Consider the following 27,312-nt stretch of genomic DNA (forward strand, 5'->3'; position numbering starts at 1 on the left):
TTACTTTTTTAGTAGGGGTTTTGGTCCTGATGATATATTTACCTTTACATTTATAATTTATACTTACTTTCAAAATAAATCTGAGGTGTTTCTTAGTTAAAACATAATTTTTACAATTATGGGTGTGTACTATTTCTTTGTGTACATTTTTAAGGTGTTTTGTAAACACCTTAAAATAAAGTTTTTAGGGGCGCCTGGGTGGCTCAGTTGTTAAGCGTCTGCCTTTGGCTCGGGTCATGATCCCAGAGTCCTGGGATCGAGCCCAACGTTGGGCTCACTGCTCGGCTGGAAGTCTGCTTCTCCCTCTCCCACTCCCCCTGCTTGTGTTCCGTTTCTTGCTGTCTTTCTCTCTCTGTCAAATAAATAAACAAAATCTTTAAAAAAAAATAAATGAAGTTTTTATTCCCTTATGAATAACCATCTATATAAAGTAAAGAGTTCGGTTATAGTTTATGAGCTTTGGAAATGTATTTAAATTGCATGGAGGAACAAATCACCTCTCTCTACTAGTGCCTTTTTTTTAATTTGCAAACTAAATCAATGCTCCATTTTGAAAGTTAGAATACTATTCTTTTAGGCAGAGAGATAATAAGTATAGGTTAATCTAGTGGCATTTCGTATAGTTATTAACCAACTGAAATTGGGTAAAGTGAGTATTAATAAGGGAAGGTTCTATGAAAAAAGTAGATCTAGATAGAAGTTTATGAATAAAGAAATACACGTACATACACGTCAGTGTATTTATGGACATATGTAAATAAATAAACATAAGCATATGTGTAGTAAAGATTTCAGCCTTATCCAAAGAGATGTCTGGACTTTGCCCTTGATTTCTGGGAGGTAATCTACATCATACCTGATGGAAGTGTCGTTTTGTTTAGGATAAGGGCTGGCTACACCCACAGAGTGGCCAGTTACATGATTAGGATTAGGCTTTGGGTCATCTGATATCGGTTGACCCGGAGACTGAAGTTAAACCACTTGGGCACTTAGTTGATCAATCATGCCTTTGTAATGAAGCCCCCCAAAAAAATCTGGATGCTGAAGCTTGGGTGAACTTCCCTTGTTGGCAATCCTGCATACTACATTGTCACATATCAACCATGTGCTGTATTGTCAATACTGATGCCAGAATAGGCTTTGCATTTGGAACCCTCCCAGACACTGCCCCGTAGGGCTCTTCCCTTGGACTTTGACCTGTATCCTTTCCTTGTAATCTGTAACCAGGCGTATAATAGTTTTCAGTGAGTTCTGTAAGTCCTTCTAATGAATTACTGAATCAAATGGTGGTTTTGGGAACCTCCTGAACTTGCAGTTGGTGTCAGAAGTGAGGATAGTATTGGGTGCTGTTTCCCCAAACCTTGCATTTTGGCTAACTTTGGATATTTATGTATGGTCCAGTTTCCTAAAATGCAGTGTGCAAGAGTCAAGGAAGAGATAAGGAAGATTAAATTGTTTTAAAAAATAAACCCAGCAAAGATGAAGAAAAATGAAAGTTATTGAGATATGATGAAAAGTTGCCTGGTATGGGGTAGGGGGAAATCAGATGAGAGAAAGAGATGCTATGGGAAGAGTAACCGCTTTGGAGTTTGGGATTAGGGAACTAATTTGCTTGGAGAATAGTTCAAAATGGATCTTGCACATTTATTCTTGAGGATCTGGAGAGGTACTCTGTGAATTAGGAGAGTAAAATTTCCCTTTTGGTGATCTGATAAAAATCAGGCTATCCTTGCTTGCTTCTTGCCTATGTGGACCTTTTTATTTTTTCTGGCTTCCTTCACCATTCCCATCCTGAGACTTTTAAAAGGAAGGGTATTTTGTTTGTTTTATTTTGTTTTGTTTTAATGGGAAAGGAACAGAGAAAAGAGATGAAGTGGGGAAGGAAGAGAAAGTTGGGGAACAGGTAAAAGCTGTCCCTTTTTTGATTCTCTTAGGAAGGAGACTTGTCATTCAATGTTTTGTTTGAACACTGTACATTGTGCTTCACTTTATTGTAACCTTATCATACCACAAGCAGTTATTTTTATTCTGATTCACTTACCAAATCTCGAGGTCCTTAAGTGCAAGAAATGTTTGTTATTCTCTATCACTAGCCAACTGGAGAGGGAAAGTAACATTGATTGAGTTGCTATTGTGTATGTCCAAAACACTTCGCTAAGACATATCGTCAAATCCACTGGTTTCAAACTTAAACTTCCTCACTCATTAGGTTAATATTTATGATTTTTTTATTGTTATGTTAAATAAAACTGATAAACATTCTTTTAGTGGACTCTAAATACTGTAGGGGTTTGATACCTACCATCATTCATTTATTTAAAAAAATTTTTTTTACCGTCATCCATTTATAAAAAGACACAAACAAGCTCTTACTACTGAAAAATTTCATATTTCTTTCTCTGTTTAAATCTGCATTTCTGTTACACTTTTTACCACCAGATTTTATCCTTATGTAATGTATTTTTGTGCATGAATTATCTTTTTATGTAATATGCTATGCATATATTATGAATATAAACTGAATTTTAAAATAACTCCTAGTCATTAAATTATAATTAACATATACTTAGTAAGTAACATATACTTAGTAAAACAACATAAATGTATTAAAATTTTGTTAAATAATTATTAAACAAAACGTTTTATTGGAAATGCATCTTTTAATGAGGTGGGTGAAACTAATCTAGTTTTTTTCATTTAGTTCAACTTTTCTTGGATAATAATACTCAGTGTTGCTCAGCATCATTTTTATTTCCCTTTTTTTCTTTTAGAAATGTGAAGAGGTTCAGGATAGGCACCCCCTCAGAATGTGCCACTTCAACATGTGGATTATTTTGAGTTGATGGCACTTCAGACCCTGTGGGCTCATGAGAAACTATTGTCCCTCCCTTAACCGCACAGAAGCATCTAAATTGGGGATCTTTCCCAGAATAAGGTTGTTAACAGCGATAAATTATATCTGAGCGACACATTTATATGCTAGGGCAAACATCTAATTACCACACATTTTTTTTTTTTTTTAAATAGAGAGGGAGGGAGAGAGAGAGACAGAGAGAGAGAGAGAAAGGGAGATCAGGGAGGGGCAGAGGGAGAAGGAGACAGAGAGAAACCTAAGCAGGCTCCATGCTCAGCAGGGAGCCCTCCATCTCACCATGCTGAGGTCATGAAACGAAATCAAGAGTCAGATGTTTAACCAACTGAACCAGCCAGGTGCCCCGCCCCAAACATCTCTTATCGCCTTGTAAAGTGCATTCCTTTCCTTGAAATCCCAGGCCCCTACCCCCTTCTCCTTATTTCAGAGTGATACATATACCTCATTTTGTTTGACTGTCTTTGGGATTTCCATGTCTGTGGATTCCCCATGTGTATGCCTATTAAATTTGATTTTCTCCTGTTAATCTGTCAATTTGATTCTTAATCCAGCTAGAAGGACCTTGAAGGGGACAGGAGTTCTTGTTCCCTGAGAAAGGGATGAGGAATTCTTGCTTCCTGACAGGTGGAAGTGCTGAGAGGTGTGTTCACATAAGTAATTGGATGGTAATTGAGCAGTTTTAGTTCAGCTGTATCACTCAATTGTTTGAGCTTCTCTATTATCAAATTATCTATCATCAAAAATTATTTTTATTTGCCTATCAGCTGATTATTTTATTAGGTCCTTTTTCAGTGTTGTTAGAAGCAAAGAATTAGAAACCACCTGACTTTCCAGTCATTAGAGCCATTAGAGACATGCATTTCTAGGAAATACACCAAAAAAGCCTTTAGGAAGGTTTCCTAAATAACTAGTAATTGTATCTGTTAGTGTTTTACTTATAGGCATATGTTTACCTAAACATTTTAGGAGATGCTAGGGAAAGTTAAATATTGTTGATTTCAATGTACCTATGTCAAAAGGATTTTTCTTGAGAAAATGTTTTTATTGAGTGCCTCAAACAGGTGTTAGTCAAAATCATTCATTCAGTTGAAGACCATTGTCTGCCTTGGAATCATTGGTAAAATTGTTCTGCATTGTCAAACAAATCAGATTTACTTTCATGATAAAAAAAAGTCTGGCTTCATTTTTCAGTTCACATAAATGATTTGACTTGTGTTTCTGTGACAACCACGTTCTGATATTTAATCCTCAGTAGATAAATGAGAGACAAGGAAACGGGGCGCCTGGGTGGCTCAGTCATTAAGCGTCTGCCTTTGGTTCAGGTCATGATCCCAGGGTCCTGGGATTGAGCCCCGCATTGGGCTCCCTGCTCGGGGGGAAGCCTGTTTCTCCCTCTCCCACTCCCCCTGCTTGTGTCCCGTCTCTCACTGTGTCTCTCTCTGTCAAATAAAAAATAATCTTAAAAAAAAGACAAGGAACCTTGTTTTAAATTTGTTGCTTGGAGGGAATAAGTTGACACTCTCATGTTTTTTATTGGAAACTCTCGTAGTTTTGCTTCATAGGACTCTTCCTGACAACGAATGCATTCTTTGATCATGTACATGGGTTGGAAAAGATAAACTTTTTAAAGAAAAGTGTAATCAACTTGTGCCCCATTCCATAATGTATCTGAAAATAGAGCATCCTGTGACACACGGTTTCCCATTTATAATTTGTAGCTTCATTCTCTACAGAAATAATGTATCAAACAGTAATCCCTGTAGTCAGTTTATGGTACTTCACTTAAAGAGGCTTTGCAGACAAAAATATTATGAACCATTCATTTCTTGTTTAGCACTTAAGAGCTTTTTATATACCCCAGCCATTGCAGTACAGTTGTATTCAAGATGCCATTCTTTTTTTAGAGTGGGTAAAGGTACTTGTGAGAGAAGAGGCAAGAGAGGAGAATCTGCATGTTTCCACTTGGACCTCTGACCCATTGTCAGGCAGCTTAGTTTTTAGGAAAGGGTTGAATACAAGTGGAAATTGAAGACTCGGGAATTGCCATTTGTTGTTTATTTTTTTTTCTGTGTACTCCTCAGAAATCTGTTTACCTTTAGCATGACAAATGTATGGTAAATTGGAAGATACCTGTTCTAATATTTATAGCAACCTCTGTTTTATAGACAGGGAATGTGAGACTTAAATGAAATAATTGCCTGTGGTCATTAAGCTAATAAATGGTTTAGTCAAGGAACTCCAAAACTTCTATGTCATACTACCTAGGACATAGTGTGGTACACAGATTTTTACTATGTATTTAATGAATAAATAACTGCGTATTGTTTTGTGAACTCTTAAATAATTATTGTGGTAGTTTCTTGAATTTTGAACTGCTGGATGAATGTAACACCACAGATTATTCACTACAGAAGACTACTAAAGATACCTTGTGTTTTCGAAGGTCAGGTTGATCCTACTTCAGTTCTTTGGAAGGTGTCTGTGGAAGTGATTAATAGAACAACAAGGAACTTATTTATTTATTTTTTTTTTAAAGATTTTTAACAAACCCTTGTGTTGAGGGCTGACTTTCAATAGATCGCAGCGAGGGAGCTGCTCTGCTACGTACGAAACCCCGAGAACAACAAGGAACTTAGGCATTAATGTTTTATCAGTGAAGACAGAGACTTGTAACACTGTGGTAGTGCTTGTTTGATAAGGGTTAACTGACTGTATGTTGATTGATAACCATAGTGAGATGTCCATGAGGCAAACATATTTCTATGTTTATATGACCAGTATTTTTTTGTTTTCTGTGTTACAGGTATTCTCTTAAGCCAAATGACCAAATCTTGGCTGAAGACAAACACAAGGAATTGTAAGTACATTAAACCCTAGGTGGTACATAGTTTACTCTATGGAGATGTATGTAAACAATCTGATTTTTAAAATTATATAAAATATAAAGATGCAATTAACACTGTGAGCTTGATTCTAGTAAGATTAGGATAATTTACCTTACAAACAGTTAACATGGGAAATAGTTTTTCCTGCATGCACGTTAAAACATGTAGTATTTGTATTCCATCATCTAGACTAAGGGCATATTGGGAAATATGTAATTTCATGATCTTACCCCAGATAAAATATTAAATTGTTGTTAATTTTGGCTTTTACTCAGTTGACTTCCTCACCCTCATGCTTAAGATGGTGAAATATAATTTTGTTTCTTTATGAAAAGGTAAATGCCTAGTATTGATTGGCATTAGGCAGAACACTTTAAATATGAAGTTTGAAATATGAACAAACTTTTGTTCCTTTTAAAAATTTTAATGTTCTTAGGGTTCTTTCAGATAAAAATAACTTGAACATATGATTCCGGGATCCCTCCATGGCTGTATTTTTGCTCTGTTGTAGTATTTAAAAGATTAATACTTCATAGGAACTTTGAGGTTTATTTAAAAATGACAGGTTTGGGAATTTTAAAAATTCATCTTAATCTTTTCAGTATCACGACAATGTCCAAAGAGGACAGCTAAAAATGAATTTATACGCTTCTATTTTCTAGTTAGTCTACTTTCTTTTTCCTATTATACAGTAAGAAAGTTTTGATGACCTGAATTATTTTGCAAACACCTAAGGTCAGATAATACTGTAGAATTAAGAATTTGAGGAATCTGTGGCTGGCTATACACCTTCACGTTGGATCACACTTATTCTTGATAATACTTAAGGTTCTATCCAGTTAATAAATATATTGGTGAATTTCACATGCTTGCTTGGGGATTTCCCTAATGTTTGACACTCCCTAATGTTAAAGATATTTTAACATTGAACTCAGGTCCCTTATGGTTTAGTTTAATACAGTCTTCAATTTGTATACATCTGTATGGAGAATAACTTTTTTTTTGCTAGAGTCCTTCAAGACTATTATTTTTAGGCACAGCATAGGGAATATAGTCAATGATATTGTAATACCATTGTGTGGTGAGAGATGGTAGCTACACTTGTGATGAGAATAGAAAAACATATAGGGGTGCCTGGGTGGCTCAGTCGTTAAGCGTCTGCCTTCAGCTCAGGTCGTGATCCCAGGGTCCTGGGATCGAGCCCCACATCGGGCTCCCTGCTCGGGGGGGGGGAAGCCTGCTTCTCCCTCTCCCACTCCCCCTGCTTGTGTTCTCTCTCTCTCGCTGTGTCTCTCTCTGTCAAATAAATGAATAAAAAATCTTAAAAAAAAAAAAAAGAAAAACATATAAAGGTGTTGTATCACTATGTTGTACTGAAACTAATGTAACATTGTGTGTCAACTATACTCAAATAAAAAGTCCACACAACAAAATATTTTTTTCTCAAGGTTATATAATGATTTTTAAAAATACTATTTAAACTTTTTAGAAACCTTTTCCAAATTATTTTATTTCTTCTTTCGTATTGAAGACATTGTAATAAGTGTTAATCTTAAAATGGTAGGACCCATGTGTAGGGAGATGATTTCTTCGAGTTCTTACAGTTGATATATCCCATTGTTATGCTAGCTTTTCAGTTTTCATATTTTGTTTTATCCTCATTTGATTATAATCTCCATAGTGGTTTGTCAAGTATATTGTCAAGAAATTTTATTCAGTTTCTTTCCTTACTGCCAAGTATAATCAATGAGGGTAGTGACTAAGTTCCTGTTAAAGTATTAATTAATTCCAAAAAAAAGTATTATTGAATTCTAATTAAAAACTCAAGGGATTGGGGTGCCTGGGTGGCTCAGTCTGTTAAATGACTGCCTTCTGCTCTGGTCATGATCCCAGGGTCCTGGGATGAAGCCCTGCGTCATCCTTCGGGCTCCCTGCTCAGTGGGGAGTCTGTTTCTCTTTCTCCCTCTGCCACTCCCACCTGCTTATGTGTGTGCTCATGTTCGCTCTCTTGCTTGCTCGCTCTCTCAAATAAGTACAATCTTAAAAAAAAAAAAGACCTTAGATAGTGCGGTCTTGTCTCATTAACAGTATCAAGTATTAAACATATTGGTTCAGTGTCAATAACATGTCCTTTTCCAGGATTTTCTTTCTTTTTTTTCAGGCTACTTGGAACATCTTCTGGATTTGATTGTTACATACCTGTTCTTATCATTCTTCTTGCAGATTTCTATTCCTCTTTGAATATGCTATATAGTAATTATTTTATAAATTAACATCTATCACTAAGATTATATTGGAGTTACTCTTTTTGGCCGTGTGTTAACGTTCACTCTGAGGAAAATGAGTATTGTCCCTGGTCTTTGCTAGCTGTGTTCGAAATGGGTATCATTGGTCACACCAGAGACTGGGAGGAAAAGGTAGATATTTAATGTAAACTTGCAATAATTATTAGAAAATCTCTTCAGGGTATGTAGTCTTATGGTAGGTTAATAGCTCAAATTTTACATTAAATTGCTTTGGAAAAGAAAATTGTATATAGTGTTATGACAAGAAAAATGCATTTAGATTATTAGACCTTTTCTGTTATCACTGCTTAAAAAGCAATAAAAAATTACATTCTCTAGGTTACTCTTTGCTTTACTTATTTCAATTAAAAAGGTGGTGGAAAGGGGTCTAGAACCTTGTCAGTGGCCACGTGACTTGTGTCTTAACATTTAATATATACACATTTTACAGAAAACACAAATTTTGCCAGCCATTTTAAAATGGGAGCTACTGTACAACTGGGTTTTTCTTAAATGATATTATTTTTCCTGTGCAATTAAAGTAACTCTGTGGAATATTATGCAGTTATTAAAATGTTTTTAGAAAAAGATTTAATATCATGATTAAGTGGGTGAAAAAGCTTGCTTATACATATCCTAGAGTGAAATCACAGAATAGTAGACTTTTGGGTGACTGCATTATGGATGAGTTTTATTTTCTTCTTTGTACTTTATGTGTATTTTATTTATTTATTAAAAAATTTATTTATTAAAAAATTGCAAGAGTCAGTAACTGATTAAAAAGAACTCAATAGCTTTATCAAGACTCAATGACTTCTCTTTCACTACCTATCTACCTATAACCAATAACTAGAATAAAATAGCTGCTGCTTCACTTGTACCGCCCAGATTGTACACAAAAAAAATTTTTTTTTTTTTTTTTGTGGTTAATCCTAATCTGAAACCATACAGAGAAGGAAATGCTGGGAAATACAGTTCTGTTGACACAGTATAAAATTTACCACACTTGGATTAATCATTTAGTTTTCTGAATTTAATGTCTTTATTTGTGAAATGGTGATAATTCCATGTTTAATACGTTAAATGAGGATTAGGTGAAATTATATATGTAAAAAAGTTTTTGAACTATGAAAAGGTTATATAAAGTTACTTGTGTGATGTAAGTTTTTGTGAGTGTGATGTTTATGAAAACTCGAACTGGCTTCTGCTCTTGGAGTAGCTGCCTCTCAAATATTATGGTGGGATTAGCTTAGTGCTTTGCTATTTTATTATTATTCATTAATAAGCAAATGATTTCTTTAATTAGCTACTTTTCTTTTAGTCTATTCAATAATCCCATTGTATAGTTTCTGAGTTTCTAGCCTGAAATTCTTTAGGCAGAAAGTGCTAATGGACTTCTTTGTTCTCTCTTTGTTGTTTAAAATTTATTATTATCATTTTATTATTATTATTTTTTTTTTTTCTCTATCTCTGATGTTTTGGGTGGAACGGTGAGGTGTTCCCTGAAACTTTATCCAGAGCATTTTAGTCTAAGTGTAGTTCATCGATCCTTTGTCCTTGAAAACATTTTCTTTACTAACTATACTTACTGATTTATTTTGGGAAAGTATGAATGATTAAATAACACTTATGTATTAAAAAACAAGGAAAAGAGGGCCTTCTTTCAGTTACTTTTGTGCTTTAATTTAATCCTCACAGCAATCCTAGAATGTAAATATTATAATCATTCCCAGGAAACAGGCTTGGAACAATTCCATAACTTGTCTTATAGTAGAAAAGGATAGACTGTGATTTGATTTCAGGTCTATTTTATTGCTTTGTACCTTGCTAAATTCAGTGACTTAGGAGAAATAATATTTACTCTTTTGGGAGAAATAATATTTAAAATGAACATACCTACTTCACAAAGTATTTAAAGGTACTTGTGATGGATATTATATTTCATAAGTTTTAATATGGTTTAGTATAAATATGCCATAATTTGTAGGTAATACTGTATTTTGGGGGGTTGTTAATGTCTAAGGTAAAATCTTAGATAATCTGAGTTCATGTTGATGAATGGAAATCTGATATTTCTAAATGACTAGGTCTTTTCTTGAAGTTCAGTGTACTGTAACTTTATTCTTAGTGATGCTAACTCCCTCTGTGGAACTTCATTATGATTGCAACTTGACTTGTTCGATTATTTAGCAAAATGATTGAAACATTTAGGATAGATTTTAAATTTTTCTTGTAAAATTTTACTTTATATCCTAATAATTCCAAGTGCTTTTCTTGTTAAAATATTACTTTTATAAAAATGTCTCACCTCGTATATATTGAATTTTAATAGTACATGCGAAATGAATCCACCTTCCTCAAACGTTCCTACAACTTTTATGCTTTTTTGTTTGGGAAAGCCATAAATACTTGCAAGTTCTAGGTCTGTAGCTCTGTGTTAGGTTAGACAGGAGATTAGAAAAAAGTCTAATGGAAGATTTGGAAAAAAAGATTGTTTTGGAGTTTGAATTTTGAATTTATGGATTTTTAGTTTCTCAGTGTTGAATTGGGTGAGAAAATGTTCATTGAAGGATTTTTTTTGTTTTTTTTTTTGGTCTTGTTGAAAAGAGACAAAATTTCTGCTTGGTAGAAAGAGCAAAGAGAGATAACTTAGTAGGATCCCGAAATTCAACAAGAAATGTAGGAAATACCTTTCACATATATAATTTCTGTAAATTTATGCTCTTGCAAAGAAAATTCTTTGTTAACAAATCCTATTACTGATTTCCCTTTGCAAGAGTGTGTCTGTTTCTTCTGCCACTGCTTTTTCTCCTTTGTTTCCCAAACTATTTTATATTTAAATATTAAATTGTATAATTACTTTTTCAAAGATACTTTCCATTCTAGAATGCGGGCAGAGGGAATATGATTGGCTTCCAAAATGGAATTTAGAAAAATGGGCAAACTGACATCAACCATAACTAGGGACTAAAATATAAGTAATGAAGATAGGAAAGCACTAAAGTATATGTGCTCTTTGAATTTATAAAAATTTAACTATATGAACATAATAAAAAATACAAATGTAAAAAAAAATTTAACTATTTTACTTACTAAGTAGGACTGAATGTCGTTGTTAAGATCTTGCATGAATAAGTTTTTAAACAATTCTGTAGGATAATTATCTTTGAACCCTTCATTAATACTAAACATATTTATTATTCTGTTAAAGTGTAATGTTTATGCAAACACAGGCACGCATTATGGTGGCACAAAGAAATTCATTTTATTCATTTTTATATTTGTTGACCTTGACTGAATTTAGATCAGATATTATTTAAAATCTTTTTTTTTTTAAATTTATTTTGACAAAGAGAGAGAGAGAGAGAGCAAGAACACAAGCAGGAGGAGTGGGAGAGGGAGAAGCAGGCTTCCCGCGGAGCAGGGAGCCCGATTTGGGGCTCGATCCCAGGACCCTGGGATCATGACCTGAGCCGAAGGCAGACGCTTAACCATCTGAGCCACCCAGGCGCCCCTCAGATATTATTTAAAAGAATAGAATTGGGGCACCTGGGTGGCGCAGTCGTTAAACATCTGCCTTCGGCTCAGGTCATGATCCCAGGGTCCTGGGATAGAGTCTTGCATCGGGCTCCCTGCTCAGCGGGAAGCCTGCTTCTCCCTCTCCCACTCCCACTCCCCCTGCTTGTGTTCCCTCTTTCGCTGTGTCTCTCTCTGTCAAATAAATAAAATCTTTAAAAGAAAAGAAAAGAATAGAATTGAACTGTTTTATTAATATAACAAATCCATCCTTTGTTATCTTTAAAGCATATATTATGTCCTTGAAATAGTAATAATGTTTTTTTGTCAGTAAAAACTTTGGATCAATATGTAAATATTTTCCTGGGGGTTATTAGAGTTTGTGTGTTTTGTTTCTTTCTGAGAGAGAACAAGGGGGTAGGAGGAGTAGAGGGTGAGGGAGAGTGAGGGGGACAGAATCTCAAGCCCACTCTGTGCTGAGCTTCAGCGCAGAGCCGAGGAGGGATGGAGTCCCTGAGATCATGACCTAAGCCGAAACCAAGAGTCAGATGCTCAAGTGACTGACCTAGCCACCCAGATATCTGCCCCTAGTTTTTATCTTCTAAACAGTTACCTTTTCAGTCTTTAAAGATAACTAACCCATCTCCCATTAGTCTTTGGAAGAAATCTGGAGTGAACTTCTTTATATTATTATTGGCTACTTTTAAGTCCAGGTTATTTTGAATTTGGTTTAACTTATGTGTCACATGTATAGTAGTAGTGCTTTCCAATGTTAACTGTATTACTTAAAGTTTTCTTAATGTTAACTTAAAAAATTAGCCTCATCTTGTTAACACTTGTGAAATTATGAGTTTTATACATTTGATTATAGAACTATTAAAAGAAAAAATGTTTGCCCCTCAGTATTGTCACAAGTACTAGTTGACATCATGTGCTTCCTGATGCGATGCACAGAGAAAGACAGAATGTCACATGTGTAGTGTTCCTACAAAAATGCATGAATCTGATTGTGAGGGAGACATCAGACCCAAATTCAACAAAACAGCTGGCCTTTATTCTTGAAAAGAGTCACTGTTGTGAAAGATAAAGACTGAGAAACTTTTCTAGATTGAGAGAAATCAAAGAAACGTAACAAGTAAATGTAATACGTGATCCTGCATTGTATCCTGGGAGGGAAGGAGGGGTATTTTAAAGTACATTGTTGGAACACTTGGCAAAATTGCGTACGGGTTGTAGATTATAGTACTGTAGCAGTGTTAAATATCCTGGATTAACAAATGTACTGTGGTTATGAAAGACAGTAGTCTTATTTTTAGAACATAACACACAGATATTTGGGGGTAAAGAGTGTTGATGTCTGCAGTGTACTCAAATGGTTCAGCAATAACTATGAGTAATAATAGTAATTATAGTGAGAGATAAGTCAAACCATATTATGTTAAGTAAGTTTGTTATTATGTTAAGTAAATTTAGGTGATGAGTATACAGGAGTTAGTACAATTTTTGCGTTTTTTTGATAAGCTAGAAATTATTTCAAAATAGGAAATTAAAAAAAAAAAAGTCTCGGGGTGCCTGGATGGCTCAGTTGTTAAGCGTCTGCCTTCGGCTCAGGTCATGATCCCAGGGTCCTGGGATTGAGCCCCTCATTGGGCTCCCTGCTCAGTGGGGAGCCTGCTTCTCCCTCTCCCACTCCCCCTGCTTGTGTTCCCTCTCTCGCTGTATCTCTCTCTGTCAAATAAATAAATAAAATCTTAAAAAAAAAAAAATTGTCTCAAGTATCACCAGTGGTACACATACTATACTCTGGGAATCACTTGGTCATATGGATCAGTAGTGGCTATAGTGTAAAACATTTTTATTTTTTTAAAGATTTTACCTATTTATTTGAGACAGAGAGAATGAGAGAGACAGAGAGCACATGAGAGGGGGGAGGGTCAGAGGGAGAAGCAGGCTCCCTGCCGAGCAGGGAGCCCGATGCGGGACTCGATCCCGGGACTCCAGGATCATGACCTGAGCCGAAGGGCCGAAGGCAGTCGCTTAACCAACTGAGCCACCCAGGCGCCCTTTATTTTTTTTAAAGATTTATTTATTAGAGAGAGAGAACAGGCACGAGCAAGGGGAGGGGCAGAGGGAAAGAGAATCCACAAGCAGACTCCCTGCTGAGTGCAGAGCCCAACTCTGGGCTTTATCCCAGGACCCTGAGATCATGACCTGAGCCGAAACCAGTAGTAACCAAGAGTTGGTTACTTAACTGACTGAGCCACCCAGGCGCCCCACCCCTACTCATCTTTTAAGACTTAACTCAGATATTAATTCTTTCTGGTAGCTTTCTCTATTGTACACTCTTCTGTACTCTGGGATTCGTTTGGTGCAAACCATCAGGCAGACCAGAATTAAAATCCTGGTTTTGATAATGACTAGTTGTGAGACTTTGGGTTAGTTACTTATTCCTTTAAAATATTTCTTCACCTAAATTATGAAAATGATGACACTTAACCTTATAGAATTATTGTGGGGATTAAGTAATATACATATAGAGAATTCCATGATGACTGGCATGTGAATAACTACTTCTACTTTTATTTATTTTTTGCTTACCTTCCTTCAGACTCAGTACTTTGAGCACAAGGTTCATCTTTGTATCCTCAGTGCCTGGCCCCTAGTAGAAATTTAGTAAATATTTGTGAATACTTAAAGACTATTTTAGTCTGCAGAGTATCTATGATGTTTTCAATTCATATGTTTATTCGTGTATTTTACCATTAAGTGGGTTTATTTACAGTAATTTTGGTTGTTTGGGTTTTACTACAAGGTTGATGATTAATGAAACAGTTTTGTTTTCCAAGTTTTGTCTTCATGAATATAATCAAATTTAACAGCAGGCTCCTTATGAAAACCAGAATCCTTAGTTAAGTGCTTCTCTCATTATTCCTTAAATATCATCAACCTAAGTTTCCTTAGTAGAGAGCAAACAAGTTTCTGTTTTTTCTCTAACGTTTGGATTGAACTTTGTATATAAGTACCTCTAATTCTAGTAGGCAGCTGGTGTTGGTGATTAAGTTTGGAATAATTTGTGTGACTGCCCCCTTAGTCTGGATTCTGAGAGAATTTTTTTAAATGTCTATTTTAGGTTATTTTAATTAGAATTTTTTTCCTCTTTTAAAATATGTGGTAGATGAGAGCATAAACTTTTCCAGAACTAATTCTCTCCAAAGTTGGGAGATGTTTATACTATTTGTGCCTTTGGTTATGTAAGTAACAGATACCCAAAACAAAATGACTTAATCTATAAATGGAAAATTTTATTATTTAACACAATAAATCTGGAGGTAAAGGTTGGTTAATTCAGTGCTTCAGGAACATCATCAGGAAGCCCTTTCTTTCTGGATATAATTTTCAGCCTCTTCCTCAGTTTCATCCTTAGCAACCCAGCAGGACAACTTTAAAAGGAAACACAATTATTTACTGTCTCTAAACCAGGGAAGGTAGAAAAATACATTCAGAAGAATGGTATACAGTATAAACTGCTGCTTTGGTTCATGCTTTATATTTGAAAAGAGATGCTGTATATTTTTAGGGGATCACGATGGGGAAGCTAATCACATTTCTGCTGCCTCTTGAAAACATCATTATGGTATAGTTATTTTGGGGGGGAGTTTAAAGTCTTAGTACTTTTGGAGATTTTATTTTAGGCTACTATAAATTGTTACTCAGTAACTTGTTTAGAATTATTTTACTGAGTCACTTAACAAAGGTGGGATTAGATCTTCTCCATAATATAAGAATATTAACTCCTGCGCAAAGAGTATGTATAGATTAGCCATTGATGAAAGGAACAACCGAGTTCAGTCCATCTTGAAGAGAATAAAAGTAGAATTGAATCATCTCTGGAAAAAGCAAGATGGGCTGTCATTCTAGTACTTACTATATGTAAGAATGTTTAATATTAGTAGGTAATTGTATAATTAAAATATTCTAATTTAGGGATCTTCTAATCAGTTTGTAATAGCCAAACTACCAAAGTTCCATTTATCTTGCATGTGAAGAACTTTTTAAGTAGAAAGCTCTGCCTTAACTTTCATAATGTTTATATATATTTATGCTTTTCATTTCTCTGCAAAGCTTTTCTTGTTAATGTGAAACTTGGAAAATAATAGTAATAATTTGCAGTTCAGTAAAGATTATAGTAGTATCTAATTTTACAATATTCCTGAGACACTGGTAATTTTCAGCCTCTCTTCAAGACTTTCATACTACTTTTAACTGTCATTGTTATCATTTGCATGTTTATTTCCCTTGTTGATTCTAATTATGCCCTCAGGAGTTAGCATAGTATAAATTTATTATTTAATGTTTTTATTTGAGTATCGTTGACATAAAATATTATATTAGTTTCAGGTGTACAGCGTAGTGATTGGATAACTATATGTTTTCCTATACTCATCACAAGTGTTAGCTACCATCTGTCACCATATAACCTTATTACAGTACCATTGAATAAATTCCCTATGCTGTACCTTTTTTTAATTTAAAAAATTTTTTAATTTTAGTTTATTTATTTATTTATTTTTTATGAGAGAGAGAGAGCATGAGAGGGGGGAGGGTCAGAGGGAGAAGCAGACTCCCTGCTGAGCAGGGAGCCAGATGAGGGACTCAATCCTGGGTCTCTAGGATCATGACCTGAGCCTAAGGCAGTTGCTTAACCAACTGAGCTACCCAGGTGCCCTATGCTGTACCTTTTATTCCCATGACTTATTTATTCCATAACTGGAAGCCTGTAAGCATATTATAAATTTATTATGTTTTCTATAGGACATCTCATCAGATATTTGAAGGTGATTAAACATTTTTTAGGGGTAGAAACTGTCATTTGTGTTTCCAGGACTCAGTTGGCCATTATATTTGATTGACTTGATTGAGAACTTAATGTGTATCAATGTTTCATTGTCTTCCATTAATTTGTATAATGGAGGGAATCTTTTGTTGTTCTTAGATTTGTGGTCTGTAAAAGTATAAAGTTATATATATGTTTCCATAATCATTTTACTTGGGCCTGCATAAATCAAGTATTTTTTTTTAAACTGTAATAAATTAATCTTGTAAACCCATTGTTAGTAACTTGAAAAAACGAATATTGTATGAGATGAAGCACTTCTTTTTATTGCTAATTTCAGGTTACACTGGGAAACCCCTATGTGAAAGTATAGGTCTATTACCTGTCTTTGTTCTGTCTGGAGTGATTTATTGATACTGTAAAACCAAAGTTTATCAGTAAGACTGTAAGTTTCTGTTGGATTCTGGGGATCTTGCCCTTGACTTTGATACTGGTATTATTGGCAGCATTATCATTGTTATTAGTCATTATCCCCTGATGTCCGCATTTGTATGGCAGAATAAATAAAGCCATTATACAGGTGTAATTCCAGGATGATTTAGCATACAGCTTTCTGTCAATCTGTTGGACTTTTATTTAGAAAAAAATTTTTTAAAGACTTTGGGTGTTATGGTTCTATGTCTCTCTGCTTATGGCCTTTTTTTTTTTTTTTTTTTAAGATTTTATTTATTTATTCATGAGAGACAGAGAGAGAGAGAGAGAGGCAGAGGGAGAAGCAGGCCCCCAAGGAGCAGGGAGCCTGATGTGGGACTCGATCCCAGGACCCTGGGATCATGACCTGAGCCGAAGGCAGACGCTTAACCATCTGAGCCACCCAGGCGCCCTGCTTATGGCCTTTTTATGTACAATTTTTTTTGGTGGTAAAGTTGTGTTTTATCATGAATGATTGATTAAAATGAATGATTCCATTTCCCATCCACAAAGTTATTCATAATATGAATTCATATTCAAAGTTATTCATAAGTTATTAATGTTTTAGGTTATGCCATTCTTCTCTTATAGCAGTAATGAAAATGTCCCTCAGGTTCTTGAATGTTCTCAGCTTTAGAAAACATTTAGTATCATTCCTTTAATTTTAGTACTGAATAAGCTGAGGCATAGAAATCATAATTGGCAAGGAAAAGACGGTTACTGGGTTTTCTGTTTAGTCCATTGTTCTTTGCATTTTACCAAATTGTAGTCATTTTCCCAATATATGCATTAGGGAAACATTGCATTTTGAATTGATGCCCTTTCAGAAAAGCAGCAGATTTGTTCTTTATTTTCACATTATGGATTTTTAGTTTGAATACAGGTTACCTAGTTACCCCGTTATTAAGTATTCTATCCTTTATTGTCATGACCTCTTTTGAAGTAATAGTAATGTTTCCTCATATGAAGAATAGGGTACTAGAAATTTAACGTACTTGTTCAAGGTCACAGTGTATGTGTTGAATCAAGAGTACTCAAATCAGTTGTAGCTCTTTGGCTCTTTTGTCACCCTTTGTGTTGTTAATATAACATAATTCATGTGAATCATCTAACTAGTTCTCAAGTGTGGGGACACACAAATATGTACATTATTTATATTTGGCCTATTATAATTTTTGTAAATTGAAAATCTGATCTTGTTTCTTCCAGGTTTAAAACCTTTTAATGACTTCTCTGCATAATGAAACCTAAAGAACTTTCTTTGCTTTTTAATCTCTAGTTCTGGCATCTTTTTGCAGTTCATTGAACATGTCCCTCTTGTCTACGTATTTGTACATATATTTGTCCCTCTAAAAACCTCCTCCTTGTAGGTCTCTCACCACTCCAAATCCTTTTCAAGATTCAGATCTTTATCTGGAAAACTTTAAAACAAAATTTATCTGACTAAATTTAAAGATCCACTTGCCTTTATTTGATGATTTATGAATCTGGCAGCATCCCATCTCATGAAGACTGGCTGGATCCAAGGACCAGCCAAGAGGGTCCATGGGTTCATGGAGGATAGAAATTAAACACAAGCTGAGAGGAAGTGAGAGCAGAATTTATTGAAGACATAGAGGGTAGATACAGACAGAGTATCAGGAAGACTCAGAAAAGAAAGAAGAGTGAGTCTTGTCTTTGCTTGGGACCTGGAGTTTTTATTGAGGATGGTAGTCTGGTGCCTCTTATCTTCTCAGTAATCCAGGAACAGAGAAGTGTTTAGGTGTCCTCCATAAATCACTTATGCCCTGGAGTCAGGGTCTTGATGAGTCAGTGGTCTTGGAAAGTTCATGATGACCCCGCCTGGTCACTCCTTAGATGTTATGTATTGTGTTGGAAGACTCCAAAGAAATTATTAAATCCTTTACCTCTACAAGGAGGACATACATTATCTCTTCTATAAGATGTGTGTAAAGCAAGGGTGTAGGTCCTAGCAAAAATAGAAGCAGGAAAATGAGCGGGGATGGGGGGATGCAGTTTTTCATGGGGTCCCTTTAGTTTCCCTATCTCATATCTGGCAATAGAAAGGAGCCCCATTGAGCTGCAGGAAAGGAAGGGTTTTTTAAAGCAGACAGGGAATGGAAAGAAGGAAATTATTAGCAAAGAATCCTGATCAGCACTACAAAGTAATCCACTGATAGACCCTTTCTGTTCCCCTTAGAAGTGTTGCTGGATTGTGAAGTGCAACAGCCGAGAAAGAATTCTTGACATGTTGAATGGTGCAACTTAGTAAGTGTATTTAAGTAGCACAGGAACAGGACCCATGGGCAGAAGGGGTCCACTTTTGCAGTATGAAGCTGGTGGTTTGCACTTTTACTGTATGAAGCTGGTAGTTATATGCTTAGTGCTCAAGGGGGAGGGAACGTGCAAGGAGTATTAGATCATAGATGTTTTCTTCAAATTTCTACTTATAAAATTACTTTTGCAGGATTTCTCTGGTGCTTAGCATTCAGTTCAGTATTAACTATTGGTGAAATATACAGGCATTCATGAGGCCCTTTAAGAATGTAGCAGCCCTGGGACGCCTGGGTGGCTCAGTTGTTAAGCGTCTGCCTCCAGCTCAGGTCATGATCCCAGCGTCCTGGGATCGAGCCCCGCATCAGGCTCCCTGCTCAGCGGGAAGCCTGCTTCTCCCTCTGCCACGCCTGCTTGTGTTCCCGATCTCGCTGTCTCTCTGTCAAATAAATAAATACAAACCTTAAAAAAAAAGAAAAAGAATGTAGCAGCCTTTTAAGAATGGGTATCTAGCTGGCTCAGCTGGTGGAGTGTAGGACTCTTGATCTCTGGGTTGTGAGTTTGATCTCCACGTTGGGTGTAGAGATTACTTAAAAATAAAATCTTAAATGTAGCAGCCAGCACATATTTGATCCTTATTGAAATTATGCAGGCTGTAGGTCAGCCTTCTGGGCTAAAGGTGAACATTTTCCTTCTTCTATCCTTCATCGTTTCCCCCCTGACCAATTTTTGGTCCTTAAATCTTTAAGGTTGTTGAAGGGCAAAAGGCTCATCTTCTGTAACTTCTTCAAGCTGACAGGGATCATAGAAATGTTCTTACCTATGGACTGAAATTGGTTACTGTCTGTCTCTACAAGTAACCACCATGGAAGGCCATTGTTATAGAATTCAGCGTGGACATTGGGGTGAATTTGTTTTGAGTAGTAAGGATCATCTGTTGGCTGGGTGAAGGAGTCAGAAACTGCTTGCATGTATCTTGATAATAGAACAAAACGAAAGTGACAACACTTTAGGATTAATATAATAAAAATAAGTGTGATAGGAAGACTCTTTAAGGTACACCATAGTCTACCTCCCAATTAAAAACTAATCATTCGGAGAACTAAGAGTTAGACATTGCCTTAATTTGCATGTGTATGAGCTAAAAATTTGGATTACATTAGCAGAGTCATCTGGGATACATATACAACATTTAGTCTTAATATTAGCATAATAACTTCCTTCCTGATTTGCAGTCAGGATATCAAGGGCCATTAGGTTTTGGAGTGCCACTTTTCAAATTTGTGGGTGACTTCATGTTGGGTTTCGTTAAAGGTGGCTTCTGTATGCTTGGCTAACGCTTCTGTTTGTAATTTTTACATCAAGAGAGGTGGCTCCCAGGACAAGGAATAAAACCATTAAGAAGCTTTCTTTGCCTGATGTCTAGCCTTAACACTATCCTAATTATGAGGAATTGCTGGCAAGTAGAAGATGACTTGTCTTGAGGAGATTAGGGCATCCTCATGTGGATTCTCCAATCTAATTAAAAGGAAAGTAGGGCACCACTAAGCACCTGGGTGTCTTAGTCTGTTAAGCATCTGTCTGTTGATGTTGGCTCAGGTCATGATCTCAGGGTCCTGGGATGGAGCTGTATTGGGTTCCACACTCAGTGGGGAGTTTGCTTGAGGACTCTCTCCCTCTCTCTCTCTCTGCCCCTCCCCCTGCTCGCACACTCGCTCTCTTTCTCTCCTTCTGTCTTTAAAAATAAATAAATAAATCTTTTTAAAAAAAAGGAAAGTGGGGCTATCAATTTTCTGTACAAGTTCATAGCTAATCCCATGGAGTTGGGTACGCTCTGACTTTTAAGGAGCATTTGTGTTATCCCAGCCACATAGTCTGTCAAGGCGATAGTTAAGTTACACAGTTGTTGGGGAGTCCACAAAATAGAATGGGTTTCAGCAGCTGCTTGGGACTATTCCTTAGAGTCCCCATCCTGAAGCACACTAGCCAGACAATTGGCTCCAGTTATCATAGCCATTAATCTGGGAAACGAATGATGGCGAAAACCCCACATACAACAAGAGTCCGACAATATTCATCCAGGCCTGTCAAGATATGTTTCAGATCTGGCACACAAAAGAAGCAGCAAAAAAAGAGAAGACAAGTGACTCAGGAAAAACAGAGAGACTCAGGTACAGGATGTTGGCAGCAACCTGTTTACAAGAGAGACAAAGGGAGGGTGCACATAGCGAACAGGAGAGAACACAGGTGAGGTTGTAGATTAACAATAGAAGGGCTTGAGGCAGCTGAGCTGATGGTGGGTTGAGGGGTAGAGGGTAAGGAGAGGGGTGTCCTTAGGCCCCCTAGAGGACTATAGGACAGCTCAGTGTTTTGGTATAGGGCCATAAAGGCCTGACCTTATGAGATTTTGGTCCATTTTCCTTGATGCTTACAAAAAAAAAGTCTAATTGCTAAATAGTATTGAAGCTTAAGAACCCATTAATGGACCTTTTTTTTTAAATCATCCTCTACACTACATCAAAAACTAATGATGTAATGTGTGGTGATTAACATAACATAATAATAAAAAAATAAATAAATAAAAATAAAATCAGCCTCCAGAGACTATTGAGGCCAGGCATTATTATAGAAGAAGATGAGGCACTTCTTTAAATCCTGTTGTCCAAATTGATTTCAGTATGTTAGGAGACAACCAATGGAAATCCTTTGGGATTGAGGAAGTTGATCCCATAGTCAATTCATACAAAATGAGGAGAGTACATTAACTACCTAGGAGTCCATTACCAAAATCCCCCTTGGCTTTGAATGGCATCCCATCAGGAATATTGCCAAAGGTTCCTGGGGTTCACGGTGGTGGGAGGCATTTTTCTTTCTTAACTGGTTTGGTACCTTTGTACTACCTAAGAAGGGATGTTGACATCCCTTTGCTTCCCCATTGCATTCTAGACTACAACAGATGCTGGTAAATGGACTGAATCGCTGCAGAGATTGGGGCTGCCTCTTTCCATTTTGGGTGAGCCAATATATTTGGCAACCAATAGTAATACCATTTGAAAGCCTCTGGATATAGTATTAGAAATAAGGTATGGAACCCCTATCTAATCCAAGCAACTTGTCGTGAGCTCAATCCATGATCCAGTCCCAAGGGAAGGTCCCCCATCAAGTGAGTTCCCCAACTGCATAATAGCTCTTGTCTCTTTCAGGAAGTACACGGTCAGACATAACTTGGATTTTATGCTCATTGAGGATCACACCTGGTTATTTAGGAGGAAACCTTACACGGGAGTCTTGGGATTGGGGGCCATCCTAACGACAAATGTTGCTGTCCTATGCCTGACAAGAATATATGCATTAGGGGCACCTGGGTGGCTCAGTCGTTAAGCGTCTGCCTTCGGCTCAGGTCATGATCCCAGGGTCCTGGGATCGAGTCCCCACATCGGGCTCCCTGCTCGGCGGGGGGCCTGCTTCTCCCTCTCCCACTCCTGCTTGTGTTCCTGCTCTCGCTATCTCTCTCTCTGTCAAATAAATAAATAAAATCTTTAAAAAAAAAAAAAAAGAATATATGCATTAAAAGAACAGGGAAAATTAGGAGAGTCTGATTTCTGAGCCCAATGCCATTATGACCAAGGTATTAGTATCAAGCTGGGTGGCAGTGGACCATCCCTGCCCATAGTGTAGCCACCATGGGCAAGAGGCTCTCTCCTGAACACTTGAGTAAGACATGTTCTGAAGACATGTGCTGAAGGGTCATAGTATTCAGGACATCTCTGAAGAAGGAAAAAGAACAGGGATGAAACAAAGACTGGGGTAAAGATGACTTACCAAGTCGCATCGAGGCTCTTGATTTATTCCGTACTCCCCATACAGGGCCACCAAAAATGTTGTGGGATCTTGGAGCGCAACAGCCAAGACAGAATTCTTGAGACATTTTACAGTGCAGCTTAGTAAGTTTATTTAAGTAGCGTGGGGGCGGAAAGGGCTGCACTTGCCCTCTATGAAGCTGGTGGTTATATGCTCAGTGCTCGAGGGGGGAGGGGACATGCAGGGAGCATTAGATCATAAATATCTTTTTCGAGTTTCTACTTGTAAAACTACTTCTGCAAGATTTCTCTGGTGCTTATCATTCATTTCGATATTAACTATTGGTGAAATATACAGGCAGTCACGAGACCCTTTAAGAATGTAGCAACCAGCACTTACTTGATCCTTATCGAAATTATGCAAGCTATAGGTCAGCCTTCTGGGTTAAAGGTGAACATTTTGTGGTAACTTCAAAACTTAGCTGCTTCTTCCAGAAAGCTCCCTCTTTACCTCTAATAAATTCGCTTCTGTTGTACTATAATTTGTCTGTGTTATCTGTATTAGACTGAACTCCTTGAGGCCTGTGACTATTTCATATCCAGTTCTGCTTGTCTGTAGTACATAGATCGGCTTATTTAATGCTGTTGAAGCTAACTGAATGTCTGTAGCTTAGGGAATAAGTATTACTTGAATTGGAAGCTAAATTTTAAGAAAGGGATGCTTCAGGAATTTTAGGAAAATGAAGTTAGTTTTAAAGCATTAATCAATTTTTAAATCATTAATCCAAAATGTTGAGATTTTTTTTATAGAAGGACTGTTAGATAATTTAAAATGATTCTGATTTCTTTGTATTGAATGTTCTGGGAAAATATGGAAAAGATTTTGATCCATAACTTAATCCTTTTAAAAATAGAGTTAATTATTAGAACATTCTAGAACATTACTTTATTCCCATGCTGATGTCCTCTTACCACCTTATTTATTTATTGTCAGGTAAGAAAGAGAAAGGGGAGGAGTAGGGAGGAGGAGAGGGAGAGTTGGGAAAGGGGGAAGGAAGAGGGGTAGTAGTGTGTGTGTGTGGGGGGGGTTATTTTATTCTTCTGTGTGCAGACTTTTATTTAATCTCTCTGCTTTTTAATATGGATACATAGCTCTTGTCTCCAGTATTCTCTGAGTTCTTTGGCGATTCTGCAAATAAACTTAATTTGCTTCTTATTTCTTCCTTCCCTTCCTCCTTCTCTGGTGTTCTTGTTCAGGCATTAGTATTTCTGTTACTTTAAGGACTTCAATATATTATGGGTATTTTTCACCAAAAATACTGTTCTTAAGAGTTTATTGTCACTTTAGTGCAAGGAACAGAAATAAACTTTAAATCTTTTGTGTTGAAGCAGAAGTTAATAATGGTCAGCATATGTTTAGTATAAAAGTTGTATAAATTGAGGTGTTCAGTTCCTTTACATTAGAAAACAACAGTATAATTAAAATGGGGAAGAATTGGTGCATCTGGAAGGTGCTCAGAGAGTGGGAAAAACAGCACCTACATTGTAAGCTCCATAAGAGAATGGGTTTGGCCTTTCTTCCCGTGGACGCCGCTGAGTAAGCATCGTTAAAAGTCTCCCCTCCCACCATCGTTATGTGTAAGTCAGAGTCTCCCAAAGAGCCTGAACAGCTGCGGAAGCTCTTCATCGGAGGTTTGAGCTTTGAAACAACTGATGAGAGTCTGAGGAGCCATTTTGAGCAATGGGGAACGTGTACGGACTGTGTGGTAATGAGAGATCCAAACACCATTGGGTTTGTCACGTATGCCACTGTGGAGGAGGTGGATGCAGCCATGAACACAAGGCCACACAAGGTGGATGGAAGAGTTGTGGAACCAAAGAGGGCTGTCTCAAGAGAAGATTCTCAAAGACCTGGTGCCCACTTAACTGTGAAAAAGATTTTTGTTGGTGGCATTAAAGAAGACACTGAAGAACATCATCTAAGAGATTATTTTGAACAGTATGGGAAAATTGAAGTGATCGAGATCATGACTGACCGAGGCAGTGGCAAAAAGAGGTTTTGCTTTTGTAACATTTGATGACCATGACTCTGTAGACAAGACTGTCATTCAGAAATACCATACTGTGAATAGCCACAACTGTGAAGTAAGGAAAGCCCTATCTAAGCAAGAGATGGCTAGTGCTCCATCCAGCCAAAGAGGTCGAAGTGGTTCTGGAAACTTTGGTGGTGGTCGTAGAGGTGGTTTTGGTGGGAATGACAGCTTTGGTCGTGGAGGGAACTTCCGTGGTCGAGATGGCTTTGGTGGCAGTCGAGGTGGTGGTGGATATGGTGGCAGTGGGGATGGCTGTAATGGATTTGGTAATGATGGAAGCAACTTTGGAGGTGGCGGAAGGTATAATGATTTTGGCAAATACAACAATCAATCCTCAAATTTTGGACCCATGAAAGGAAGAAATTTTGGAGGCAGAAGCTCTGGCCCCTATGGTGGTGGAGGCCAATACTTTGCCAAACCATGAAACCAAGGTGGCTGTGGCGGTTCCAGCAGCAGCAGGAGCTACGGCAGTGGCAGAAGGTTTTAATTACTGCCAGGAAACAAAGCTTAGCAGGAGAGGAGAGCCCGAGAAGTGACAGGGAAGCTACAGGTTACAACAGATTTGTGAACTCAGCCAAGCACAGTGGTGACAGGGCCTAGCTGCTACAAAGAAGACATGTTTTAGACAATACTCATGTCTATGGGCAAAAAACTCGAGGACTGCATTTGTGACTAATTGTATAACAGGTTATTTTAGTTTCTGTTCTGTGGAAAGTGTAAAGCATTCCAACAAAGGGTTTTAATGTAGATTTTTTTTTTTTGCACCCATGTTGATTGCTAAATGTAATAGTCTGATCATGACGCTGAGTAAATGTGTCTTTAAAAAAAAAAGAGAATGGGTTTGTATCTTTTATGTGTTTGTATTTGCTCTCCATTGTATACACAGTGCCGAGCATGGTGTAAGGTAATGTGTGGTTATCCAGTAGTTACTAGAAAGAAATATTTTGTAATTTTTATCATTGTAGATAAAAGTGCATCTAAGAAGTATGTTGCCTTTTTGTTTGGCTTAGTATTTTGATCCTGCTTTCCTTCTCCATTTCACCTTGAAAAGCCTGATATGAAAATTATCAAAATAAAAACCTTTCTTCTGATTTTGTCTTCTGTTTGTTTTTACTTTCCGTAGTTGTTACGTGTTTATTTGGCTCACTAAAATTGGGAGTTAATTTATGTTTTGACCATTATCCAATACATTGTTAGTACACAGAAAGCTTTTATTTTTAATAAACCTTGAGATCAGCCTTACTAATTTCAGCTGATAATTTAGACACACACCTAAAAAAAAAAATTTAAAGTAAGTGTAAGTAATAGACCATACTATCTTTTGTGAAGATTATTATGTTCACATCTCATTCTTTTCATTGAATAGTATAGATGTATTGTATGAAAAATAGAAATTATTTTTGTATTGAATATGAACACTTCTTTTTTAAGCCGAGACCACAGGGTTAAGTTCTGAGGAGATTTTATCCTTAATGGCATCACATAAGCAGTTAACTTCTTAATAATTAAGAAACAATCCTGCAACCTTGGTTCAATTTTAAAGTATACTTTTGGTTGCTAATTAAGCTACTTTTCACCATTAATTCATAGTAGTTTAAAAGGATTCCCTATTAGGCAGTTTTTTCAAAGAATTATTAATAGGGTAAATGTAGACAATTATTTTAAAACTAAGGTGATACCCACCAGATGGTGCTATTTTGCCTGTTTTGTTTGTGCAAATACAGAGGATAAATGAATACAGAACTTTTTAAAAAGTGTATGGAAGATCTAATATTTTTAGGGCATATTTTGGGGATAGAGGAGCTCAGTGGAAAGTATTCCAACATAAACTTATATTCAGTACTGAATTTTATCTTAAAGGTAGAAGCTATTGCTAGAGTTACATGCCAGAGAAACTTCTATTTAGTCTAAAATTAAGTAGTAGATATTCTTAAGGTTGACATAAGGTAAATCCTATTAACTGTCATAATTCCATAGGCATGAAAAATAAAATTATTTAAAAGGAATTGTATATTAGCAAAATTTATGTTTTAGTTTTCTTTACGTTTTCAAGTAAATAATATTACTATATGAGTTACATAATTATTTACAAATTAAGGGAAACATTTTATTATTTTATGTAATCTTGAAATTTTCCAAATAAAAGAAAAATTAGGCTTGAATTCATTATTTTTACAAAAGAAAAGGATGACTCTTCTAAATTAATTTGTATATTAGGAAGAAAGTAGTATGTCGTATATTGTTCATTTAGATGCTACAATTGAATGACTATCCATTATAAT

The 27,312-nt window shown here is 36.4% G+C and overlaps 1 protein-coding gene and 1 pseudogene across 4 annotated transcripts in view; both read left to right on the forward strand.

Moving 5' to 3' along the window:
* The window catches only part of ADK (adenosine kinase), a 510,536-nt gene that overhangs the window by 57,459 nt on the left and 425,765 nt on the right, over positions 1-27,312 (forward strand). For all 4 annotated transcript variants that reach the window (XM_035022256.1, XM_035022282.1, XM_035022274.1 and 1 more), the window contains exon 3: positions 5,676-5,729. In XM_035022256.1, coding sequence (XP_034878147.1) covers positions 5,676-5,729 — 54 coding nt within the window. The remainder of the gene's footprint in view (positions 1-5,675; positions 5,730-27,312) is intronic.
* Positions 23,999-25,673, forward strand: LOC118021838 (annotated as a pseudogene).

This window comes from Mirounga leonina, unplaced genomic scaffold, assembly GCF_011800145.1.
Source record: "Mirounga leonina isolate KUSES-001 unplaced genomic scaffold, KU_Mleo_1.0 Mir_114, whole genome shotgun sequence".
NCBI lineage: Eukaryota > Metazoa > Chordata > Mammalia > Carnivora > Phocidae > Mirounga > Mirounga leonina.